The sequence below is a fragment of the Cnephaeus nilssonii genome, assembly GCF_951640355.1.
Source record: "Cnephaeus nilssonii genome assembly, chromosome: 17".
NCBI classification, from domain to species: domain Eukaryota; kingdom Metazoa; phylum Chordata; class Mammalia; order Chiroptera; family Vespertilionidae; genus Cnephaeus; species Cnephaeus nilssonii.
Genome location: NC_137088.1, coordinates 35,991,678 through 36,014,494, shown reverse-complemented (window position 1 = coordinate 36,014,494; position 22,817 = coordinate 35,991,678). Strand labels below are relative to the sequence as shown.

At 51.0% G+C, this 22,817-nt stretch overlaps 1 protein-coding gene across 1 annotated transcript in view; it reads left to right on the top strand.

Moving 5' to 3' along the window:
• SLC6A1 (solute carrier family 6 member 1) overlaps positions 1 to 22,817 on the top strand; it is a gene marked incomplete at its 3' end in the record, with an annotated part of 41,176 nt that overhangs the window by 5,066 nt on the left and 13,293 nt on the right. The window contains exons 2-6 of the mRNA XM_079794618.1: positions 18,909 to 18,968; positions 20,305 to 20,647; positions 21,040 to 21,171; positions 21,735 to 21,835; positions 22,599 to 22,708. Coding sequence (XP_079650744.1) covers positions 20,410 to 20,647; positions 21,040 to 21,171; positions 21,735 to 21,835; positions 22,599 to 22,708 — 581 coding nt within the window. The 5' untranslated portion in view covers positions 18,909 to 18,968; positions 20,305 to 20,409. The remainder of the gene's footprint in view (positions 1 to 18,908; positions 18,969 to 20,304; positions 20,648 to 21,039; positions 21,172 to 21,734; positions 21,836 to 22,598; positions 22,709 to 22,817) is intronic.

The window sequence follows — 22,817 nt, the reverse complement described above, 5'->3', positions numbered from 1 at the left end:
TGTGGACCACGAGGCTGCGGTGGGCACAGGAGCGGGTTTCAGCCCATCCTTTGCCCCCACCCGGCCCCTTCCACCGGCCCCCTGATCCCCTGTCTGCTGGCAGCCCTGCTCCAGATGCTGCTGCTCCCATGCGCAGACAGCGCCAACCCCACTCGCACCCGCTGATGGCGTGGTGCTATTGGGGCTGACGCCAGCAGTGGGTGTGAGTGGGGCCAGCACTGGCAGCGGGTGCAGTGGGGCCAGCGCCGGCAGCGGGTGCGAGCGGTGGCTGCCGTCCCTGATTGCCCCTCAGGAGCAGGGGAAGATGGAGAAGCCTGAGGGGCGATTTGGGCCAGCAGCCACCACTCGCACCCGCTGACGGTGGCAGCGGTTGCGAGCAGTGGCTTTGTGCCTGCCGTGGATGTGAGAGGGGCCGCGCCGGCAGCAGGTGTGAGCACCGGGTGGGACTGTGGCACGCAGGAACAAAGAATTTTCCGTAACCACCAGGGGCTCACCTTGATGACAGTGACCGGCGCCCCGCCTTGGTCTGGCACTCCCGCTCACCTGCTCCACCATCCCGCCGTGGCCAACGCCCGCCATGTTCCACGCATGCCCCCTGGTGGTCAGCACATGTCAAAGCAACTGGTTGTTCGGTTGTTCTGCCGTTTGGTCTATTTGCATATTAGGGTTTTATATATAGAGATAGGTTCCTGGACATTAGTGTGCCACAGAAAAAAAAAAGAAAGCTCTTATAGTTGTTCTTTTTTTTTTTTTTTTTTTTTTTTTATCCTGTGTGAAGTATTCTAGGGGAGGAAAATATGGTACTTGATATCCTGGAGCAGAATCTTCTCCCAAATAAAAATATACATTTTTTTAAAAAGCTAGTTTTCTCATAAAGCTCAAATCAGAATGACCTTGACTCAAATAAGGCTCTTTGCACACTGCCTGAGTACATGCACACTTAACATTTATGTAGAATTCTATTGAGTGCTTTCTCCATTGAAGCGTGGAACGATCCTGGGAGCTCCAAGTGAAAATAGTATTATTATTACCGTTATCTCCATCTTTTGGATGGGGAAACTGAGACTCAGGAAGCCCTGAACACTGTTACCACAGACCTCTGGTTTCCAGCTGATAGGAAGCACCTTTACAAAACCCAAATCCAGATTCACCAGGTAGCCCCTGGAGAAGGTACCCCCTTGAGAAGGTGCCCAAACAAGCCCAGATCTATAGGAGGCAGAGCACAAAGTGCCCAGGATGGAGACTGCAGAGTAGTGTGGGGAGACACAGCCATGAGGTTTAGGAGAAAAGAGCTATGGCATCTTACCTGAGCTCTGGCCGGAGGCTAACACGTCCTCGGTCACACCCAGAGTTTGGGGTCTGAAGTGTACTCATTTGGTCAGGGAGCCCCCAGTGGTGGCAGGACGTGGGGGGCAAGGAAGGGATGACTTCCTCAGACACACATGTGAGTGCACAAGTGTGCTTATCTAGATGTGTTTGTGTGAAAATGAACGCTAGGGACCCTGCAAGATTGTCTAGAACAGTGGTTCTCAACCTTCCTAATGCCGCGACCCTTTAACACAGTTCCTCATGTTGTGGTGACCCCCAACCATAAAATTATTTTCGTTGCTACTTCATAACTGTAATTTTGCTACTGTTATGAATCATAATGTAAATATCTGTGTTTTCCGATGGTCTTAGGATCTACAGCAGCGGTTCTCAGGTTGACCCACAGCGATGCGACCCACAGGTTGAGAACCGCTAGCGGGGTCGCCTAAGACCATCGGAAAACACAGCTATTGACATTACAATTCATAACAGTAGCAAAATTACAGTTATGAAGTAGCAACGAAAATAATTTTATGGTTGGGGGTCACCACAACATGAGGAACTGTGTTAAAGGGTCGCGGCATCAGGAAGGTTGAGAACCACTGGTCTAGAAGGATCCAAGGGCCTTGATAACCAGGAAGGTGTGGGGAAGTGTTCAGACATGAGCCTCAGAACATTTGTGACCCCCCCCGCCCCCCGCCCCGAGGAATGGGCTGTGTGTTGCTGAGCCCTGCCAGACAAGAGGGTAGGGAAGGGAGGAAGTATGGAATGGAAACCACTCAGCCTGGCAATAATTGCACCTTCCCCTTGGCCTTGAAATGCTATCCATGCTGAAGATTGTGAAATATCACAAATCCTAGGAGCTTACTTCTGGGGTGATGCGGGAGGCAGGGACACCAGAGGGTTTGATGTGTCTGTGTGGCCAGCCTGGCCCCGGCCACCAACTATGGAGCGCCTCCTGGGCACCAGTCCTGGGCTGCCTGAGGCTGGTGAGAACGATGCTGGGGAACAGGTGCTACTGTCCCCATCAGCAGGAGGACCACCCTGAGGCCAAGGAGGTGGAACTGCGAGCTCCGCGGTGCCCAGCGGACTGAACAAAGGCCACTGGCTCCCCAGGCTCTGTGTGTGCTCCGTCCTGGGCTTCAGCCTTGCTGCAGCCTGAACCCCTTTGCTCCCATGTCGGATGTTTCTCCGGAGCTTGAGGCCAAGGACCCACCTATGATTAACAAACAGAGGTGGGCTTGGGGGTGGGGAAGAAGGAGGCTTATTGAAGAGGATTCTGTGAAGATGGAATTTAAATGCATGTCTTACATGTACACCTTTAACAGGCTGGTTCAGCATGGTGACCCCAAATAATCAGGTACATACAAACGCCAGTTTTGAGTTCTGATTGTGAGCCAGGCGCTGAGCGGAGCACTTTATTTATTATTTATTTTAATCTTCACCAAGAACATGCTTCCATTGACTTTAGAGAGAGAGCGGAAAGGAGAGGGAGGGAGGGGGGAGTGAAAAGGGGAGAGAGAAAGAGAGAGAGACCTCAGGGTGAGGGAGAAACATTGATCAGTTGCCTCCCACATGCACCCCAACTAAGGATCGAATCTGAAACCTGGGTATGTGCCCTGACCGGGAACCGAACCTGCCACCTTTTGGTGCACAGGGTGATGCTCCAGCCAGCTGAGCCACACCAGCCAGGACCTGAGTGGGGCACTTCACAAGCAGTGTCCCGGGATCCTCAGCAAGGAAACTGAGGCCCACTGAGCTCGTGCGGTTGTTTCATGTGGCGGAGCTGGGACACACATCCGGGTCTGCGGGACCCCAAGGCCTGGGCTTGCAGACCCAAGAAGGAAGCGCAGAGCAGCCCCCCGTCTGATGGCCTCAAGCCCGCTGGGGACCGTGGGCAGGGTCCTTCCCTTCTCTGGGCTTGGCGTTCTCTGTCCATAAAGCCAAGAGGTTTGGACTGGATAGGACGATGGGCTGTTCCCGGTGGCCAGGCGAGGAAGGGAGGCCGCACACCCCACTTCCTCTTCCATTTCCCCCATAATAGCCTCCTGAGACTAATGACTGGGGAAGCTAAGAGCCCTTTCTCCAATGGCAGTGAATGCCAGTAATGACAGAGCAGATGTGGCACTGTTAATTATGTCATGGGTATTAAGTGAGAATGCCAGCCCAGAAGAGTTAAATAGCACTGCTGGGCTACCATGGCTGTGCCTTTAAGCTGTGCCATCACCCCGGGCCAAGGCAGAACCACCTCCTCCCTGACCTTGGAGCCAGACAAGAGTCACAAAGCCTCCTTCACGTCAGCCTTGTTCCCAGCACAGAGTCTGCAGCGGCTCCTTGGAGCTGGAGACACAAATGGCTACTCCGGGAGATTTTCTTAGAGACCTCTGGGGGGGGGGGCGGGATCTAGACAAGTTACCTTCAGGAACAGATGTGGGCAAACAACTGGACCAAATAAAACTTTGAGCTCTTACTGGGTACCAGGCCCTACTGTAAATCAGGTAAACCAGGTGGTGGTTCTGCTTCAAAGAGCTACTCCCCGTCAAAGCCGTAAATTTCCTCAGAGTGGGAATGCTATGTTTCTGTGTCTCCAGTGGCCAGCATAGTAGAGGACACATAGTAGGTACTTAAGTGAGAGCCAGAGGCCACCCAGGTGGGAGAGCCAGAACAAGATCAGCCGTGGACTGAATGGGGCAGAGGGACAGGGTAGGAGACTGACTCTCTTCTCTAGGCACCACCAATCCGGCCTTCCTGGGTGGCCAGGCAACCATGGACAACCCCCTTACCCTTTCTGAGCCTCGGTTTGCACATCTGCAAATTGGGTAGAGTGAGAGCTGTGATGACTGCAAGAAAAACCATGTCTCCTAACCAGCTGCAGCCCTGAACATGGTGGGTCACCAGAGATTGCATAGCGTCTGAACAGTGACATTACGGAGGCACGTCAGCAGAAGGAGAGAATGCAGTCACCAAAGGCAGCTGCTGGTTCTTCTTGTGGACTTGAAATGTCCCTAAACCTACAACCCCTCTCCAGTAGCTCTGGTTCTCTCCCCCTTCCCCCCCCACACACACACTTCCTGGACCTCAAAAGCTATTTCTCAGGTTTTTCTCGACCAGAGAAAGCCACAAAACCCACCCATTTCAGACACCTCTGCATTTTAGATGGGTAAACCGAGGCCCAGAGAGAAGTCCTAGGCCCACAGGTACCATGACCCATGGCTTCTAACCCCTAACCCGGTGCTCTTCCCCCTGCTCCAAGCCAGCCCAGCTCCACTGTTGAGAAATTATTAAATAGAGTTGGTGGAAGGACTCTGGTTGCTGTGGCAACGGAGCCTGTGTCCTCGGGAGATAATGGCGTTGTGCAAGGCAGAGTGATGTGTGTTGAATGCTGATTCGGGAGCTGCTGGAGCGAGCGAGAAAGCGGAGGGGACTGTGTCTCGGATTTGAGATTCCCCATAAAGGATGCTCGGGGCGAGTGGGGCTGGGGGCAGGTGTGAGGGAACATGCTTTGTCTAGTTCCATCCTTCCTATGACCTTGGCAGGAAGGGACCCATCACCTTCACTCCTTCATGGAGGCACAAAGTGCGGTGAAGAGAGGTGAAGTGGCTCTTCCCCCAGGTCACACAAGCAGGCCAAAGGTGCAGCTGGGATTGAAACCCCAAACTACTGCCTGGGGTTGGGGAGGGAAAGGCTGGAAAGGGACACTGTGACAGGGAGAGCGGTGGGTGGCGTAAGGACCCAGAAGGGGAACAGCTCTGAGCCTTGCAGTAAGAGCACCCAGGCCTCGCTCAGGCTGTTAAGGAGAGTGCTCGTGGACACCTGATGGGCCGGGAGCAACAATTCCAGCACAGGAGGAAGGGGGAAACAGTACAGCCAGGTAGTGCCAAACCTCAGCTTTGGTGCCAAAGTCAAAAGCCCTTCCTCCCACTCCCTCGCTGTGTGACCCTGGGCAAGTCACTTCACCTCTCTGAGCCTCAGTGTCCTCATCTGCCAAATGGAGATAATAACAGACCAACTAAGTTGGTTGTTGTGAGACCAACTAAGGTAAGGTAGGCAGAGCATCAAGCCCCACGTTTGGGCATAGCTCAATCACTGGTCGCTGTTATTATTACCCAGAGAGGAGAGGCTAGGAGAAGGGTCCAGCTCGTCTGCTGTCAACCGTGCATTGCTTCTGATTTGTGGGGTTGGAAGATGGCTAAAGTAAGTAAAAGAATGATAAGGAGCAGGCTCTTCATCCCAGGCTGGTGAATATCAGAATGAACAGCTCCCCGTCACCAAAAATATGCACAAATATTTTGCATTTGGAAAATATGATTGATGCACCTCCCTACAAATGCACTGTCCTTAAAAGCCTATGTGTAAGCCACACTAGGGGAGATTGGGTTTTCTCTATGCTGGTTATCTAAATGACTCCACGCTGCAAACCCTTTGGAAAATAAACACTCTCATCCACGTTCTTCATTTCTCTCTCCTGCGCAAATGGCTCAAATATTTACTTCCCTAATCAGGGATTGGAGAGCACGGGGTTAACACCCTGAGAAACCCCAAGTTCATCATTTGCATGCTGGCACAGATGTAATACGAGCTGGCAGACAACCCCATTCCATTTTGGAAGCAGAAAGAGGGTGCTGGACTCAAGCATTTGGCTGTTTCAGTGAGAGCTGGGGTCCTGATTACTTGGAGGAAAGCAACCATTTTGCTTGTTTCCACAAACCTGTCTGGGCCAGTCCACCCCCAGAGATAGCAACCTGTTTCTGTATTCCCGGAGAGGGAGGGCCATCGGCCCACTGCCCACCCTGGGGCTGGATGACACCTCGGATTCCGATGGGTTCATCCGGTGCAGGCAGGCGAGGGGTCGGGGGACAAAGAAGACAGTTGACATTTAACCAGGATTTGAATGGATGTGCTAATTACAGAATAGGTACACATGTCCACTTTGGGAATTACGTTTAATGAACAATTTGCTCTGAGAATTTGCTTTGGTCAGCATCTCCCAGTAGCTCCCACCATTCCCTTGCATTGATTGCCTTATAGGTTAAGATAATGATGACATTCTAACCAGGACTTTTTCCCACAGCCATAAAAAAACAAATAATACTAGACCTAATCAGGTGACTTATAATATCTGCCAGGTCCCAAGCATTGACTATGTACCAGGCCCTCTACTAACCATTACGTATTCTCCCATTTAATCCTCACAGCCGCCCTAAAGTAGATATTATCACCTTTGTCTCAGAGAGGTTGGCGACCAGCCTTCAGTCACACAGCACCTGGGCTGAGACTCAAAACCATGTTTTCTTTCCCTCAGGCCAGTGCCTTTAACCACTGCCTTGTTCTGCCTGCCCCTGGCATGACTCATGACAAATAAGACTCTGAATACCCCTTGAATTTGTTTATTGTGCACGGAACTTAAGAATATTTGCTCCGTAAAAATCCCATTTTCCCAAATGGGTAGTTTATTCATGCTACGTGGGATGTTTCACTTTACAAAGGAGGGATTCATACTATAAAGATTCTGTTGGAAAGCTAAGTGAATGAAGCAAGAACAGATGCATTGGCTGAAGTGAGCATCCATTCAAGTCTTTTAAAAAGAAAATCAGCTTTCTCTTTTGGGAAATAATTGAGACCCTGGAATCTGACCCTTAATCGACTGAAAATACATGCCCTCTTTATTCTTGCAAACGATCCTAAAGCAGTTCTCTCCACTTTTTTTTTTTAATCCAACGGAGTTTACATTAAGATAACAGTAGGGTGTGTTGTTGCCCAAATATAAAATTATGATACTGAGTGTGATTTTGAAAACATCACCCCCCACCAAGATTTTTGCGTATCCCCTAGGGAAGGGTCCACACTAACCTGGTCCTTCTTCTACCACTTAGCGCTCTGGAGTGGCTAGATTGCGCCGTGTGTATTAAGACTGCAAACTCAACGACCACTGAGGGCCAGGCAGGTCAGAGAAATGAGTGAAGAGGTCAGGGACAGGATGACAGGCATGGTGGGACTTGCAGTAAACTGGAAAACACGTACCCACAAAGCATGAAAATTCAAAATTTAAAATTCTAGGCTGATGCCACTCAACCAAACACACATGCGGGACCCACGGGGCCCGAAGGCCACTAGTTTGAGATCCCTGGTGGTTCCTACTGTGACTTTGTGTGATCTTGGTCCCGACAGCTTATCTTTTGGGGCTTCAGGGTGTTCACCTCTAGAATGGGGCTGATAACACCGGCCGAGTTGTTGAGAGGAGGAAATGGAGTCCAGGTGTGGACGCTCGGCGAGGAGCTGTGGAGAGGTGAAGGGCCACCATCATCGAAGGGCCATCTGGGGCACGGAGTCCGCTTTCCCCGGGGGCTGTGTGTCTGTGTGTGATTTACTAGAGATCGCAGTTTAGTTCAGCCAGACCCTGCAGCATTACGTTTTTTCTTTTTCCCAAATCTGAGATCTTAATGGGCCTTTTATCCCAATGCCCTTCAGAGCCTTTCAATATCCTGAACGAGAGAGAACTGTTATTTAACCCCCTGGTTTTCTTACAAGTGTTTCGTAAAAGGCAAAAATTGCCTGGTGGTCATCAGGTCATTTTTATTTTCTGATCTGAATTAATCCTTTCTGGCCTGTTGAGCCAAGGGCCTTTTCAGAGGCATCCCCTAGGATGGAAATGCTCAAGAATTCCCCACACAGGCCAAAGGAAGGTGGGAAGAAAGAAGCAACCTGGAACAGGACCGTGAGGGCCCGGAGGCTGAGAACCTACGGCTCCCATTGTGCCTGGCTCAGGGAATGTTCTCACTTAGTGCCTCGGGCCCTCCTTGGAAGGCCGAGACTGGTGGGCGGCCCCCTGAAGTCCCCCTAGAACCAACTGAAGGAAGTCAGTGGGGAGGCCCTTCAGCCTGGCTTTCAGTTTCAGCTCCTCAACTACTTGTGACCTTGGGCTCTTCCAACCACAGGTTTCTTATTGCTAAATGTAGACTCCCTCCCTCCTGGGGGTCTCCCAAAGGTTCACTGAGATCACAGAGGACCCTGTTCCTCCTGTGCCCGTTCCCCTTTCACCGCTACTGTCTTTCTCTCTTTTCTCTGTCTTCACACTCTTTTTTCCCCCTCCTCCTTCACACCTTTACTCTTTCCCATCCCTACCCACTCCTCAGCATCCACTTAAGGGCTCTGATCCCCTCCCTCCAGCTGCACCCCCACAAGAGCTGTGACGTCTACGCTGGTGCCAGCCCAGGAGCTGGTATCTGGAGCTCTCAAGGGAATCAATCAAGAGCCCACTCGCAGAGTGTGGGCATCTCCTCACAATCCTGTGACCTTGAGGTGGTACCTGGAACCGGTCTGTGGAGGGAGCATTCACACCAGAGAAGTCAGCAGCCATCCCAAATCCGGCCTTTTGTTTGCCTTCATGAGAGCTCCTCATTCAACACTTGCCAGCCCAGCACTGCTTCAGAGATGGTGCCTCCTTCTCCAGGACAGCCATTTCTTGAGGACTCGTAATAACAACGTCGCTGGCCCAGAGAGGCCATTCAGGAGAGCATGTTTGTGTCTCGCACTGAGCTGCTGGGGGAAGCAGAAGCAGTTGAAGACCCAGGTGCTATTCGTACAGAGGAGACCGTGTAGGTGGGGAGATAGGACAGGAGGATTAGCTATGAGTCAGGAGAGAAGCCAAGTTGTATAGAGTGACCAGGCCTTCCCCATTGCCCCACCATGGTCCCAGCTCAGGCCCTATGCTCCCACTCCCTCCCACTTACCCACACAGTTGCCAGGCTCTTGCCAACTCACCATCCAAGGAAATCTCCCCACCTACAAGGTTCCAGTGGCCCCCGGCTCCCCCAATACTCACATCGGGGAAGGGGCAATAGAAGCATGGGCTTTGGAATCAAGCTGCTGCCTCCTGAACCTGGAACTTGGGCAAATTGCTTTATTTCTTGAGCCCCATTTTCCACATCTGTGCAGTGGAGTTTTGTGAGAGTTAAATGTGATCAACCATGGATGCACTACACATAATAATCACTTAATAAATGACCCGTATGATCATTGTTCTATTACAGGATACAGCACCCGCCCCCTTTCCTGCATACAAAGCCTTTTACTGCTACTGGCCATCTCCCCAGCCATGATCCCTAAGTCACCCCAGATTTAAGCCAGGCACCTCACCATCTCAAATTACAGGATGCATTTTGCCCTGTTCTCTCTGCCTGGAATGGACCAGAAGCAGTTAGTCAAGGATTCCAGTCCTGCTTCGGTAGCTGTGATTATAAAAATACTAGAAGCCCGATGCATGAAGATTCGTGCAAGAATGGGCCTTCCTTCCCCTGGCTGCTGGCACCACCTTCCCTCAGGCTGGAGCCGCCTTTTCGCTCCAGCCTGGAGCCGCCTTTTCACCTTCCCATGCTGCCCAGAGGCCTGGAGCAGCTGGGACAGTGCAGAACACCCTCCCCGCCCCCCGGCCGATTGGTGCCTGCCTATGCAAGTTAACCCACCATCTTTTTTGGGTTAATTTGCATACTCACTCCTGATTGGCTGGTGGGCATCATGAAGGTATGGTCAATTTGTATCTTACTCTTTTATTAGTGTAGATGTCTCTCTTCTGTTCCCTTTCCACCAGCCCAATGCTATCCTCTTCCAGGTGTTTGCCTAAACTCATGCCCCCTTGACAGGGTGCCAGCCCTCCTTCTTAGGGCTGCAGAACTTACCATGTGGACGTTGGTTTCATGGCCCATCTCCCAGCTGTCCTGAGAGCTCATATCTCCCTGCACCCAGCGTGGGCCCTGGCTCCCTGGAGGTGCACAGTTGATGCGAATTGGATTGGACTGAAAATTGCCATGACAAAGCAAGGTGCTCAGTCAGACATTGCAGACAATTAAGAGCCTGAACAGATGTTTGCAAACCACTGATTGTGTGAGCGAGACAAGCAGGATGAGATGAGAATGAGGTTGGAAGTCAGAAGACGGCACTAGAAGTCAAAGTCCAACTCTTCTCCTTGCACATGGGAGGAAACCAAGACACAGAGAGGGAAAGGGACTGGCTCAAGATCACACAGCTAGTTTAAGCATGGATCGAGGAATTCAAACTGTGTCTGCGCTTTCTCCTTTCCCATCAGTCCCCGGAAAGGCCCTCTCCCTGCAGATGGGTCCTAAGGCCACACCTCTGGGCTGCTGCAAGTGCAGGCAATGTTTGCGGTTGGAGCAAAGCTGGGCCTCCCAGAGGGGATTGCCACCCCTTGGAGCTGGCTGCCTCCTGGGAGACTCTAATTAGAGCCCCCAGCCTCAGGGGCCTGGTGAGAGCTGCTCAGCCTGGATCCCATGTGACCTCTCGGCTTCCACCCCTCCCCCGCCCACTAGAGACAGCAGAATAGAGTGGATAAGAGCATGGGCACAGGAGCCCAGCTGCTGGGTTCAAGTCTAACCCTCCTGGTTCCTAGCTGGGAGACCTTTGGCAAGCCAGTTTCCCTTTCCGCGCCTTAGTTTATCCATAAGTAAAATAGGGGTGGGTAATAGCAAGTTAATAGACATAAGACATTTAGAGGCCCTGCTAGTAAGTGTCCAGCTCACTTCCTTCCTACACTCTGAGCTCTCCCTTTCTTCTCCTCTTTGTTAATGAAAAGTTGGGGATTTTGTTTAGTTTTAGTTTTCGTTTGGTATGCAACCACAAAGAAAGAACGATGGCTCCTGGGGTTCATTTAACCTTTGGATGGCTCCGTTAAGCTTTCAGCAGTTACAAAGCTAATTTGTGTCACTCTGGTTGTTGGTGTAGGGTATCCTGTAGCCTCCTCCTCCATTCTGGTTTTGGAGGCGCCCAGAAAACCAGACTTCCAGGCTCACAGAGGCGGCAAGCAGAGGGGAAGGATGGGAATCTCCGTTTTCTCGACTGTCATAGGGCTGTGATGCCAGGTGAACTCATCTCCATGTAGTCACATCTCTCCCCATCCAGAACCCAGCTGGCAGGCTCAGGTAGGTCATCGGGCCACATCTAAAGGCTTCAGAGAATTTCACACAGGCCAGTGCCTGGGAGGCACCTGCTGGGTGAGCAGATACCACTGGACCGTGATTCAGAGGGCCAGGGTTAAACCCTGTTTAACCTTGGGCAGCTCATCTGACCTCTCTGAGCATCAGAACCATCAATTGCAAAATAGGACTAATCTTTTTAGCTTTGTTGTATTTAGCACTTGCTGGGCACAGTGCTAGAAAATTAAATTCCAGTCCTCCCACTGTGTGAAGTGGTCAATATTGGCCCCATTTCCCGATGAGGAAACAAACACTAGAGAAAACAAGTAACTTACTTGAAAGTCACACTGGGATGTTGTGAAGAGTAGGCATTCAATAAATGCTTTTGAGAAATGTATCCGGGTCTACAAATTAACTCAGGTATGTTGAGGCAGCTGAAGGGTTTGCACCAAGATGTGAAACTGCTTTCCTTCATCTCTTGAGTAAGCTTGATGGGCCAAGAGTTGGGGTGGTGAAGGATTGTAAGGATCGTACCACTTACGTGCTGTGTGACCTTGAGCCAGCCCCCAGCCCTGTCTGAGCCTTTTTCTTCATTTGTACACTGCTGGTGCAGACCAGGTGTACAGGTGTGGCATGGGCCAGACAGGAGGCCTCATAATTCCTACCGGTTGAGGGCCCAAGGATGAGAGCCTACCATCTAGGCCTGCACCTGTCCGTTTTGCTTGCAGCTTGCACTCTGACAAAGATTGACTCCTTACCATCAGACTGTGCTCAAGCCTGAGGCCTGAGGCCTTGGAGACCCTGTCCAGCTGCCCCTTCTCCATCAGAGCACCTTTTCCAGGGAGCTTTTGCTGACCTTGGGAGCATTGCATGACAAAGGCTGCCCGCAGCACCTGCCATCCACCTGCACAATCGCCACCTCCCTCTAACCTCCTGCACCTGATCATCAGCCATGAATTGGTCCTCACCTTCTTACAACATTTTCTGTGACAAAGCACGTCCGTGGCCATTTTTTTTTTTTTTTGGTCTCTGAGTAACACTCTAAGCTGCTATTGATTGAGCACTTCCTGTGCCTCAGGCCCTCTGCTTTCCCCCTTCTTTCCATGCACCATCTCACTTCAGAGTTTCACAACATTCCTGTGGAAGTATACGGGTTCATATTTACAGATGAGGAAACTGAGACTCAAGCAAGGTAAATATCTAGCCCCTGAGTCAAGCTTTGTCAAATAGTCAGGGTCATCCCTACCCTACAGCTTCTGCAGCTGCCATGTGCACCGGATCCCTGGGATCTGGTTAAAATGCAACTTCTGATGCCCTGGTCTGGAGGGGGGCGGGGGGAGCAAAATTCTGCATTTCCAGCAGGCGCCTTGGTGATGCCAATACTGCCCCTCAGAGAACCACACATTGAGTAACAAGGCCCCGAATTACTAAGCAGTTTGAGACTTAATAGCCCCAGGCTGGCCAACCTCAACTTCCTCATCTGTCAAAAGGGTGACTTCGCTTTCAGCTTACAAAGATGGAATGAGGAGTGGACGTTACAGAACCTGTGGAATGCCTGGCCACAATAGGTACTCGATAAAGGCTGGCTCCTCTCCCTTGATAGGAGCTGGCATGGGTCTGGGTGCACAACAGATGCTCGATAACGTCTTCTCCAATTGATTAAGCCTAGCATTTCCCCCTAAAGCAGAGAATAAACTTCATTCTGTTTCCTCTTGGAGTGAAGCCAAACCCAATATTAATTTTTTTTCCTGAACCGCAGTTTCAGAAAGAAAGAAAAGCGAGTAGAATGATTGCAGTCTGAAGCGAATCGCTGTTAATTTCTATAATTACAGAACAGAACGGGAGCAAAACGAAGCAGGAATGCGCACTGCGTCCTGGGAGGGAGCGGGGGCCCTACGCCCAGGCCACTGCTCTCCAGCCTCCCTGGCTCTGCATGGCACTCCACTAGCTCCGTGGATTCTGGGCCCAGTCCTGGCCCCGGACAATAGCCGCCCTGAGACTCTGGCCTTGGCCGTTTGGCCTCTGCCTAAGTCCCCACCCTACGCAGCCTCCTGTCCCTCTCCAGCAATGGGACAGAGGCGGATTGTCCAACTGGCTGCCACACATTCCCCTCCCCCTAGCCTGCCATCTGGCCCAGGGCTGGGCTGTTGACTGCCAATCCACCAGCAAGGCCTGCAGGCCCCACCTCCAAAATAGATCCCAGTGCCACTCCTTACCACCTTTGCCCTAGCTGCCACATGTCAGTCACCAGCATCTCTTGCCTGGTCTCTGGGCCTGTTCGTGAGCCTCCCTGCTCCCACCCTTGCCTCTCTGCAGCCTCTTCTGGGCAGCCAGAGTGAGACTCACAAGCCAAAGTCAGATCACCCCCCACTGCTTAAACCCTCCACTTTCTCCCATCCTGTTTAGAGTAAGATCTGAACCCCTTGCCAGGGTCTCTGAGACCTTACGTGATCTGGCCCCTGCCCGCCTCTGACCAGCTCCGTTCCTTGCTGCATTAGACTGTGGCCACCCTGGCCTCCATGCTGTCTCTCAGACATGCCAGGCTTATTCCTGCCTTGGGGCCTTTGCACTGGCTGTCTCTCTGTTTGAAACGCTGTATCTCAGAGAGTCCGATTTCTGGCTCCTAATTCAAACTGAAAGAAGATCTTGTTCAGGCCAAATAAAACAAGCCCAAGGGCGAATTTTGACCCATATTTGCCACTTCTGATGTAGAGCTTCCAAACTCCATGTGTTTTCTTTTTCTTACAAGGCATCTCCTTACCCAGGGATTGGCGGAAGTGTTCTTCTTGTTTGGTCTGGCCCGTTTTTATCAATGGCTTTAGGACTTGGTCACAGAGAGCACATTGAGGAAGGATAGGGCATCATGGGAACATTTTTACCGCCTCCCAGCCTCGAGGCTCTTTCTTTAACTCCTTCCCAAAGTCCCCCTGAATGAGTTGTTTTCTTTACAAATCTGATCACATTATCACCCCTGTCCCATCCTTGCAATTAGTCCCTAAGTTCCTTAGTCTGGCTTTCAAGGTCCTTCACAAATTGATCTTCCAAGCTTCAAACCTCCTTACTTTTGTTCCTGCATTACCCTCTATTTGGGATGCCCTTCCCTCTTTTTGAGCCTGATGAACACCTATTCAACCTTTAAAACCCAGCTCAAATGTTCCCTCATCTGGGATAGATACCTTCTCTGGTTGAATTAACTCATTCATTCTAGGCCTACCGTGTCTTATTCATACATTCTTGTAGTATTTATGATTGTGATTAGCTATAGGCAGAGACATTTTTCTTTCTAGGCTATGACCTTGTCAAGGTCAGGGACCTCATCGTATTAATCCTTGCAACTTGACTGTCCAGCTCAGCTCCATGTACACATTAAGCCCTCAGTAAGTATTTTCAAAACTGCGTCTTTCTACTGGCCCCTGTTAGTTCACTGATTCAAACTCTGGGCACCAGGGTGTAGTTCAGTGTACAAAATGCTTGAAACAATTGTTCCATTGCCATTCCAGCATATAGCACGTACTCACTAAATATTTGTATAAATCAAGGAGTGAACGAGTAGAATACAGAGGACTTGTTGCTTGTGGTCTCACATTAACAGTGCCCATTTGAACATTGCTTTGGTGGAATTCAGTTAATGAGGGAAAATTAAGGAGCTGGAGGATCGTGGACCTAGGTTCTTGTTCACCTGATGAGGGAGAACTGGAAGATTCTGGAAGGTGGCCTTGAGAGAATGCCCCCTACATCATGAGCTGGTGAGAGGCATTCCTTCCGCCCACTCGGTCAGCAGGTAAAGACGGCGGCAGACTGGCACTCAGGAGCAGGGAGGCCCCTGGTCTCAACGCAGCAGACCCACAGGCCATCCTCAGACACCTGCGAAGCACAGGAGCCTGTTTCAGGAAAGGGGAGGTAACAGTGGTAAGGGTTAGTTCTGCTTCAGAGGTCATTAATTTTCTAGAAAGACAGCCAGGTTCCCTTGCTGTGAATTTGCACATGCCTGTGCTTTCTGCGTGCTGTTTTTCATGAGGGGAGGGACAGTTTAACCAGCTGGTGTCAGGAGTTAAAATCCCCGCTATCCCCCTGGAGTGCGTGAACAAAGCAGCTCCTGGAACGGCGTTATGTAAGCACTGGGTCCCAGGCTATTTCACGGACAGGGGTCTCTTTAGCCTTGTCCTCCCAGCTACTAGATGTTTGCGTGTCCCCCCCCCCCCCCACCAGACTTTATTTATTAAAAAATAATTCTTTTTCATTATTTTAACCAAACACACCAATGTACCATTCCCAGGTTCTGACTGGCCCAAAGTGATCAGCTAGACTACCTCGAATTGGTATCAAAAGTGCCAAAGCAAATGACTTGACATTTTTATTAGCTAGTATTCCCCATGGCAACTAAAAGGATGGTTTCTGGCTGGCTTTTGAAAATGCTGAAAGATGCTGAAGGGCCTGAATAATGAAGCCTCAGTATATGTTAGCTATCATCATCATCATCATCATCATCATCATCATCATCATCATCACTATCGTAGCTTCCAGGAAGCTGTGAATACCAGATTAAGATCACAATCCATTCATAGATGGTAACAATGACAGTGATGATAATGGAGATTCATAATACCTCACTCTGAGCCAGGCATTCTTTCACACGCTTTATATGCATGCTCTCATTTAGTCTTCATCATGAACCTATGAGAGAAGTGTTGCTATTATCCCCGCACTTTACAGATGAGGATTGAGCTGGGGAAGTAACTCACCCATCGCTAGTAAGTGTAGTGTTAGAGCTGAGGTCTGATAGCAATGGGGTAGTCTCACTGTCCTGCAAGTCAAAGGGTCTTCTCAATCTGAATCCTCAAAGAAGCATCAGTTATATTCATTTGTGGCTTTATGTCTTTGATCTTCTTCATATATTGCATGCGTTCTAAAAGGAAAACTCCACATATGCTTATGTGGCCCTTCATAGGGCATCATAGGCATGTGGCTAAATTTGAATATACTTTTCTATTATTCTGGAGATCAAACGTATGACTTCCTCATGGTGAGTTCTTCAGAGCAGCCACCACCTTCTGATCCCTCCAGGCTTGGCACAGGGAGGTGCTCTGCTCACGGAGAAGACGATGGCATAAACTTCCTGATGAACTGAACTCTCCTCCCTCCTTCCTTTGCGTTCATATTGAATGGTTTCTTCAAAGGACATACACTCTACATTTCACCCTCTTAAACATGTCATGCTGTTTTGCCTGCTTGCAGGGGGTGAATCAGAGCTCACCTGGCTCACCTTCTCTCTCTCTCTCTCTCTCTCTCTCTCTCTCTCTCTCTCTCTCTCTCTTTCTCTCTCCCTCTCTCTCTCTCTCTCTCTCTCTCTCTCTCTCTCTCTCTCTCTCTCTCTTTCTCCCCCCTGAATGGTGTCAGGTGGTCCAGTAAATTTTGGGGTTTGGTTTGAGTCTCCATGATAACAACAAGTAAATCCAATATTTAGTCCAGAAGTTGTTCCCACAGGCCATAGGCATTCCTGAGGACTTGGTCAAGTGGTGAGAGGTAGTAGACAAAGATTTGGGATTGTAACAGAAATCCCGTGAACCCAATCTAGATATATAAAAGCCTAAGTGACCAGCCTACCAGATGACTGGCCAACTGGCCAATAACTATGATGCGCACTGACCACCAGGGGGCAGACGCTCAATGCAGGAGGTGCCGAGCTGCAGTCACTTGGTAGCGGCAGTTCTGGGGTGTGTCGCCTGAGGACTGCCCTCTCGCAATCCAGGACTCCTTGGGGGATGTTGGAGAGCCAGTTTTGGCCCAATCCCCGCAGGCCAGGCCGAGGGACCCCACCAGTGCACGAATCCATGCACTGGGCCTCTAGTGTAATAAGAAATGGGGAATCTATTTTATGACTGTGGATTGTTTTGTAAACTCCAAGAGCAGGACCGTAGCCAGTCTTAAGAAAGCCTGGAACCACGAGCCTTCAAGATTCCCTCTCCAGCTTTGATCTCTGCTTTCTTTCCTCCTCAGACCAACTATCTCTGCTACTCTGAGTACAAAGTGGTCAGAAGAGGGCTGCCTCAGTGATAACAAGCCGCTGGAGAGACTGGCCTTTCTCCATCCCATGCCAAAGTCCCAGGGAAGGAGCCTTGATTGGCTAGCCAGGGTCAGGTGATCAGCCCTGGTCCAAGGTGAAGGGATCATTTTAAACATGGCGGCTGGAGCGCACAAGGGTAGATCCTGGGGGCAGTTAAGGATATCCCTGTTTTCAGAGTTGATGGCTCACCCCACTTTCCTGAGGCTGCTCTCTCCCCTGAATGTCCCAAGACTCTATGGTAGACCACAGACTCGCCCGCCTCCTGCCACTCCTGACGCCAGGCGGTCACCCTACCTGAGTCTAGGGTTCCTTCTGATGGTGCCATGCCCAGGCCAGGACCTAGATGGGCATCGAGACAAACTGTGGGTCATCCTTGAGAACACGAAGCAGGGTTGGCGGTCAAGCTTGGATTGTCCGAAGGTGGTCTGGTTCTGCGCGAACTCTAGGAAGAAACTGGTGTTTGGTAATGGGGACTGCATGCCAGGGGCCGGAAGGCGAGTGCACAGCAAACCTGGGACCCCAGCAGGGCAGAGCGAGGGGGGAAACCACTGGGGCATGTGCCACACATTGCTTTGGCTCCTGCATCTGAGAGTCCACAAACCAGTGCTTCATGTGTTCCTATTTGCGCTTAGGGTTCCATAAGTTTATTCTGTGTGCTTTTATTAATTTAAAAAAATTTCACAGAAATTTATTCTTTTTGTAAATATTTAGTTAGTTAGTTAATCCTTATCCAGGGGTATTTTTTCCATTGCTTTTTCAGAGCGAGTGGAATGGAGGGAGGATGGGGGAGGAGAGAGAGAAATATCGATATGAGAGAAACACGGGCTGGTTGCTCTGGCACACCTCCCAACTGGAACCCAGGTATGTGTCCTTGACCAGGAATCGAACCCATGACCCTTTGGTACACAGATTGACGCTCCAACCACTGAGCCATGCTGCCCAGGGCTATTTATAAATTTTTGTAGAATTTTAAAAATAATTCTAGAAATCCAGAAGCCTGCAAAAAAAAAGAAAGCAAAAACCACTTATAAACTAATCACTAGGAACATATTAGGGTAAATCTTTTAGTGGTTTTTTTTTTGGGGGGGGGTGTTTTTTAACAAACAGATTTGGAGGGGAGATAAAAATAGTAAGGTACATACATACTCAATAAGTTGTTTTGAAACCTGGTTTTCTATTCCACAAAGCAAGGGGCTCTCTCTCATGTTACACATGGTTTTCACCACAACATCCAACTCCAAGGGTGGGTGGAGGGTGGAGAGAAATACCAGCTGCCTTCATTGGCTCCCAGTGGAACCCTGAGTAGCTGCAGCCCCTCCGTGGTGTATCTTTTGTTTCTGATAAAATTATGGAACACCTTCCTCACAGTGCCCTCATGCCCATTCTCACAGCTGGCCCAAGGGCAGCAGGCCCTACTCCTGCATGTTCCCAGGGCCTCATGGGCCAGCCATGCTGCATGGACTCGCCGAGGTCACCCCAGCTGGGTGGCTCCAAGGGGCTCGTACACAGTCCAGCCGCTAGCAGGCTTCTTGCACCCCTGCAGTTCTCTGCCCAGGGCTGCTCATCAGTGTCGCTGTCAGTCATGGCCCCTCCTCTCTTCTGCTTTGCAGGCTCTCTCCCAGGAGTTGCAGAGGGAGCCGCTCTGGAGCTGACCTGCCACAGAAAATCAGGTAACATCATAACCCTTTTCAAACCAGTCAGGTGAAAAGCACTCTTACAAGCCATGAAAGCTCATTTTTGCCACAATTCTACAAGTCAGATAGCATTACCCCCATTTTATAGATGGGGAAACTGAGCCTAGAGCAACTTAGGGCCATTCAGCTGGTAAGAGAGATTTAAACCCAAGACTGGACTGAATCCAGTGTCACACACTGTCCTCTACTCACTTTCTCGGGAACTGGAGGTGAGAGGGGTTCAGGGTACATAAAATGTCTGGAAATGACCCAGCGTCAGAGCGGATCTAGCCAGTGGTCCTTCCTCACCTGAGGGCTGGGGCTGGGCTCCCAGCATAAGAATCTCTTGCTCAGCCAGCATGGCTCACTGGTTGAGCATCAATCTATGAACCAGGAGGTCATATGACCAGTCAGGGCACATGCCTGGGTTTCTGGGTGATCCCCAGTGCGGGGCATGCAGAAGGCAGCCAATCAATGATTCTCTCTCATCGTTGATGTTTCTGTCTCTCCCTCTCCCTTCCTCTCTGAAATCAATAAAAAAAAATATTTTTTAAAAAAAGAATCTCCTTTAAGGAATTTGTTAGAAGTATAGATTTGGAGCTCATCTTTGCTGGGAGCTGGGAATGTGTCTTTATAGAGCTTTCCAAATGACCTGGGAACACAGCCAGGCTTGGGAACTGCTGATGAAATAGCCACAAGTTCTCATTGTTTTCCAGGCACCGTGTGTCTCCATAAATAAGTGAAGAACGACAACCCGATGAGGGACGTACTATTATCATCCTCAGTTTACAAGATAGGGAGAATGGGGCTCAGAGAGGTTAAGAAGTTTACCCGAAGTCACACAGCTTGAAAGTGGTAAAGAGGGCTTTGATCATGGTCAGTGTTTGTGCTCATATACCACCTTCACCTACCACCTGCAGCCAGGACACCTCCCTGCTCAGCTCCACATTCAGATCCGCCATTGCTTTACCCTGTCACAGCATCAGGAAATGAAAACCTGATTGCGTCCAGGGAGGCAAAGAGGAGGAGCATTTAGTATTTCTCTTTGGCAGTTTGGTCGCCTTGGCTTTCTTCTCTGAGCGTGACACATAAGAGGGCACATGACACAGATGACCAGAGTTGAAGCTAGTCCAGGAGACAGCAGACCACACCCGCACATGTTGTCTTTGGAAACAAATGGCACCCCCCTTCCTCTGGGAGCAGAGCCTGGTGGAAGGAACAGGGTTTGTGGGAGAGCTTTCTTAGAGCCCTGGTTCCTTTGTGAGTTACTTTGATTTTGTTATTTTGGGGCAGCTCCATAATCTTGCCCCCCTTCATTGCTTGTCACCACCAGCCTTCTGTTCTAGGTTGACCTTGAACCGCAAAACTGCTGTCCACGTGGACCGGGGCCGACATCGCACGTCCACCTGCCAGGACCCCTGCGTCCAAACTCCGAGACATGGCGACTGATGGCAGCAAGGTGGCTGATGGACAGATCTCCACGGAGGTTAGCGAGATTCCCATGGGCAGTGACAAGCCCAAAACCCTGGTGGTCAAAGTGCAGAAGAAGGCGGCGGACCTGCCGGACCGGGACACATGGAAGGGCCGTTTCGACTTCCTCATGTCCTGCGTGGGCTATGCAATTGGCCTGGGCAACGTCTGGAGATTCCCCTATCTCTGCGGAAAAAACGGCGGCGGTAGGTGCTGGCCTGGCCACCTTCCCGCTGGGCCTGGACCCCACAGAAATGTCCCACTTAGACCTTTCCTGGGGCGGCCTTAGTGGAATGGGTCCCCTAAAGACTCCAGAAGGAGTGTCAGGCCCCACTTCCTGTTCCTAGTCCTTTGACCAAAGGGTTCTGAAAGGGTGATGTCCTCTGTCAGTGACCTAAACGTTCACCTCTTCATTTGCAAAGTGCGGGTCCTGTGTTTTGAGCAGGAACGTCCTTGGGCTTTGGCTGTGGGTGCTGCTTTTGAGGCAGAGTGTACGGAAATCATGGCAGAGACCCCAGAATGCCCCGTGTGATGCTCCCTCCGCCCGGGGCTTCTCCAAAGCCGTAGGCCACGAGCATCTCTCCTCTCGACCCCGCAGGGGCCTTCCTGATCCCCTACTTCCTGACGCTCATCTTTGCGGGGGTCCCACTCTTCCTGCTGGAATGCTCCCTAGGCCAGTACACATCCATCGGGGGCCTGGGGGTGTGGAAGCTGGCCCCCATGTTCAAAGGTAAGTGTGCAGAGGGGGGCCGTGGGTCGCGGCGATGATCTTGCCCACGGGATGGTGGCAAAGCCAGGACCTTCCCAATATGCTGGACCCCTCTGGACAGAGGGAGCTGCTCAGCCACGTCTGAGCAGGGAGGAGCCATTAAGGGGCCAGGTGACAGATGACCACGCTGGCCAAAACCTAGGGCGAGGTAGAGAGGAGGACCCAGTCTGGAGGCCCCATATTCACATCTGCCTGCCCTGTTCTGGGGGCTCATTTCCCTGGCACGTGCTGGGTGCGACTTTATTGGCTCCCTTGCTCAGTGCTGACAGATACTCCGGTGAACACACGGAGGACCATGCTTTCCTGCAGGCCCAGCCCCAGCCCCACCTTCAGCCAGTCTGCGTGGGGGCCCCAGATACCAGGCCTGGCTCCCTCACTTGCCAGATGCATGTGACCTTAGCCAAGTTCCTGCCTCTCTCCAAGGTCGAGTGGGATTGCAGACGTTGTGGGAAATGGTAACAGTGACGTGCACTGGGGCAGTTGTGGTTATTAAACGCGTATCATGAGGGTGTGTTCCCTCCCAGGAGTGGGCCTTGCCGCGGCTGTGCTGTCCTTCTGGCTGAACATCTACTACATCGTCATCATCTCCTGGGCTATCTACTACCTGTACAATTCCTTCACCACGGTGAGTGGCCCTCCCCCGCTCCTCCAGAAAGCCAGACCCAGAGTCCACCCTCCATCCAGTAGGACCACAATTCTGCTGACAGAGCCGTTCCTCAGTGGCAGGGGGTGAGGGGGTCTTCAGCAGCCCTTGTCTCCCCACAATCATAGCCCCATGACCTGAGCCCCTGTGCTGGGCCAGGCGCTTTGTGGGCTAACATCTAACCCTCTAAGATGGGTATTGTTAGCCCATTTTCTATGAACCCAGGTTCAAACCCTGACCCTACTATATACCAGCTGTGCAACTTTGGGGATGAGACTTAACCTCTCTGAGCCTCAGTGCCCTCCTATAGTTGTGAGAATTGCAGAGTAAAAGTGTGTGCAGTGCTTAGGTCTGTGCCTGGAGAAGTACAAGCACGGTAAGTAATCACTGTCAGTATCAATGTGCACCGACTCAAAGTCGCATAACTTGGAAGTGGTCCTGGATGGACACACAAAACCTTATGGTGCAGTTTGGAAAGCTCATTTTTCTGAGTGAAAAGCTTGAGGCTCAGATGTCAGCAGTGACACTTAGGTGCTGTGTGATCTTGAGTAAGTTGCTGCCCCTCCCTGATCTCTAAAATGGGGCTCACGGTAGGACTTGCATTTGGGAGCTGTTGGGAAGGGGAGGTGAGAAAACGGCTGTGAGGAGGCTCAGGGGACCGTAAGGCTGGAAAGGGTGTGCTAGGATCACTGTTGCCAACGCCTGTGGCTCAACAGGGTTTGTCTGTGTCACTGTGTCTCTGCAGACACTGCCATGGAAACATTGTGACAACCACTGGAACACAGACCGCTGCTTCTCCAACTACAGCATTGCGAACACCACCAACCTGACCAGCGCCGTGATGGAGTTCTGGGAGTGAGTGCAGGGTTATTCGTGGTGGGTGGCATATCAGCCAGGGCCAGCAGGTACAGAGGCACCTCAGAAGGCTGATGGAAGAGTTAGGTGAAGGACTATTTGTGGAGAT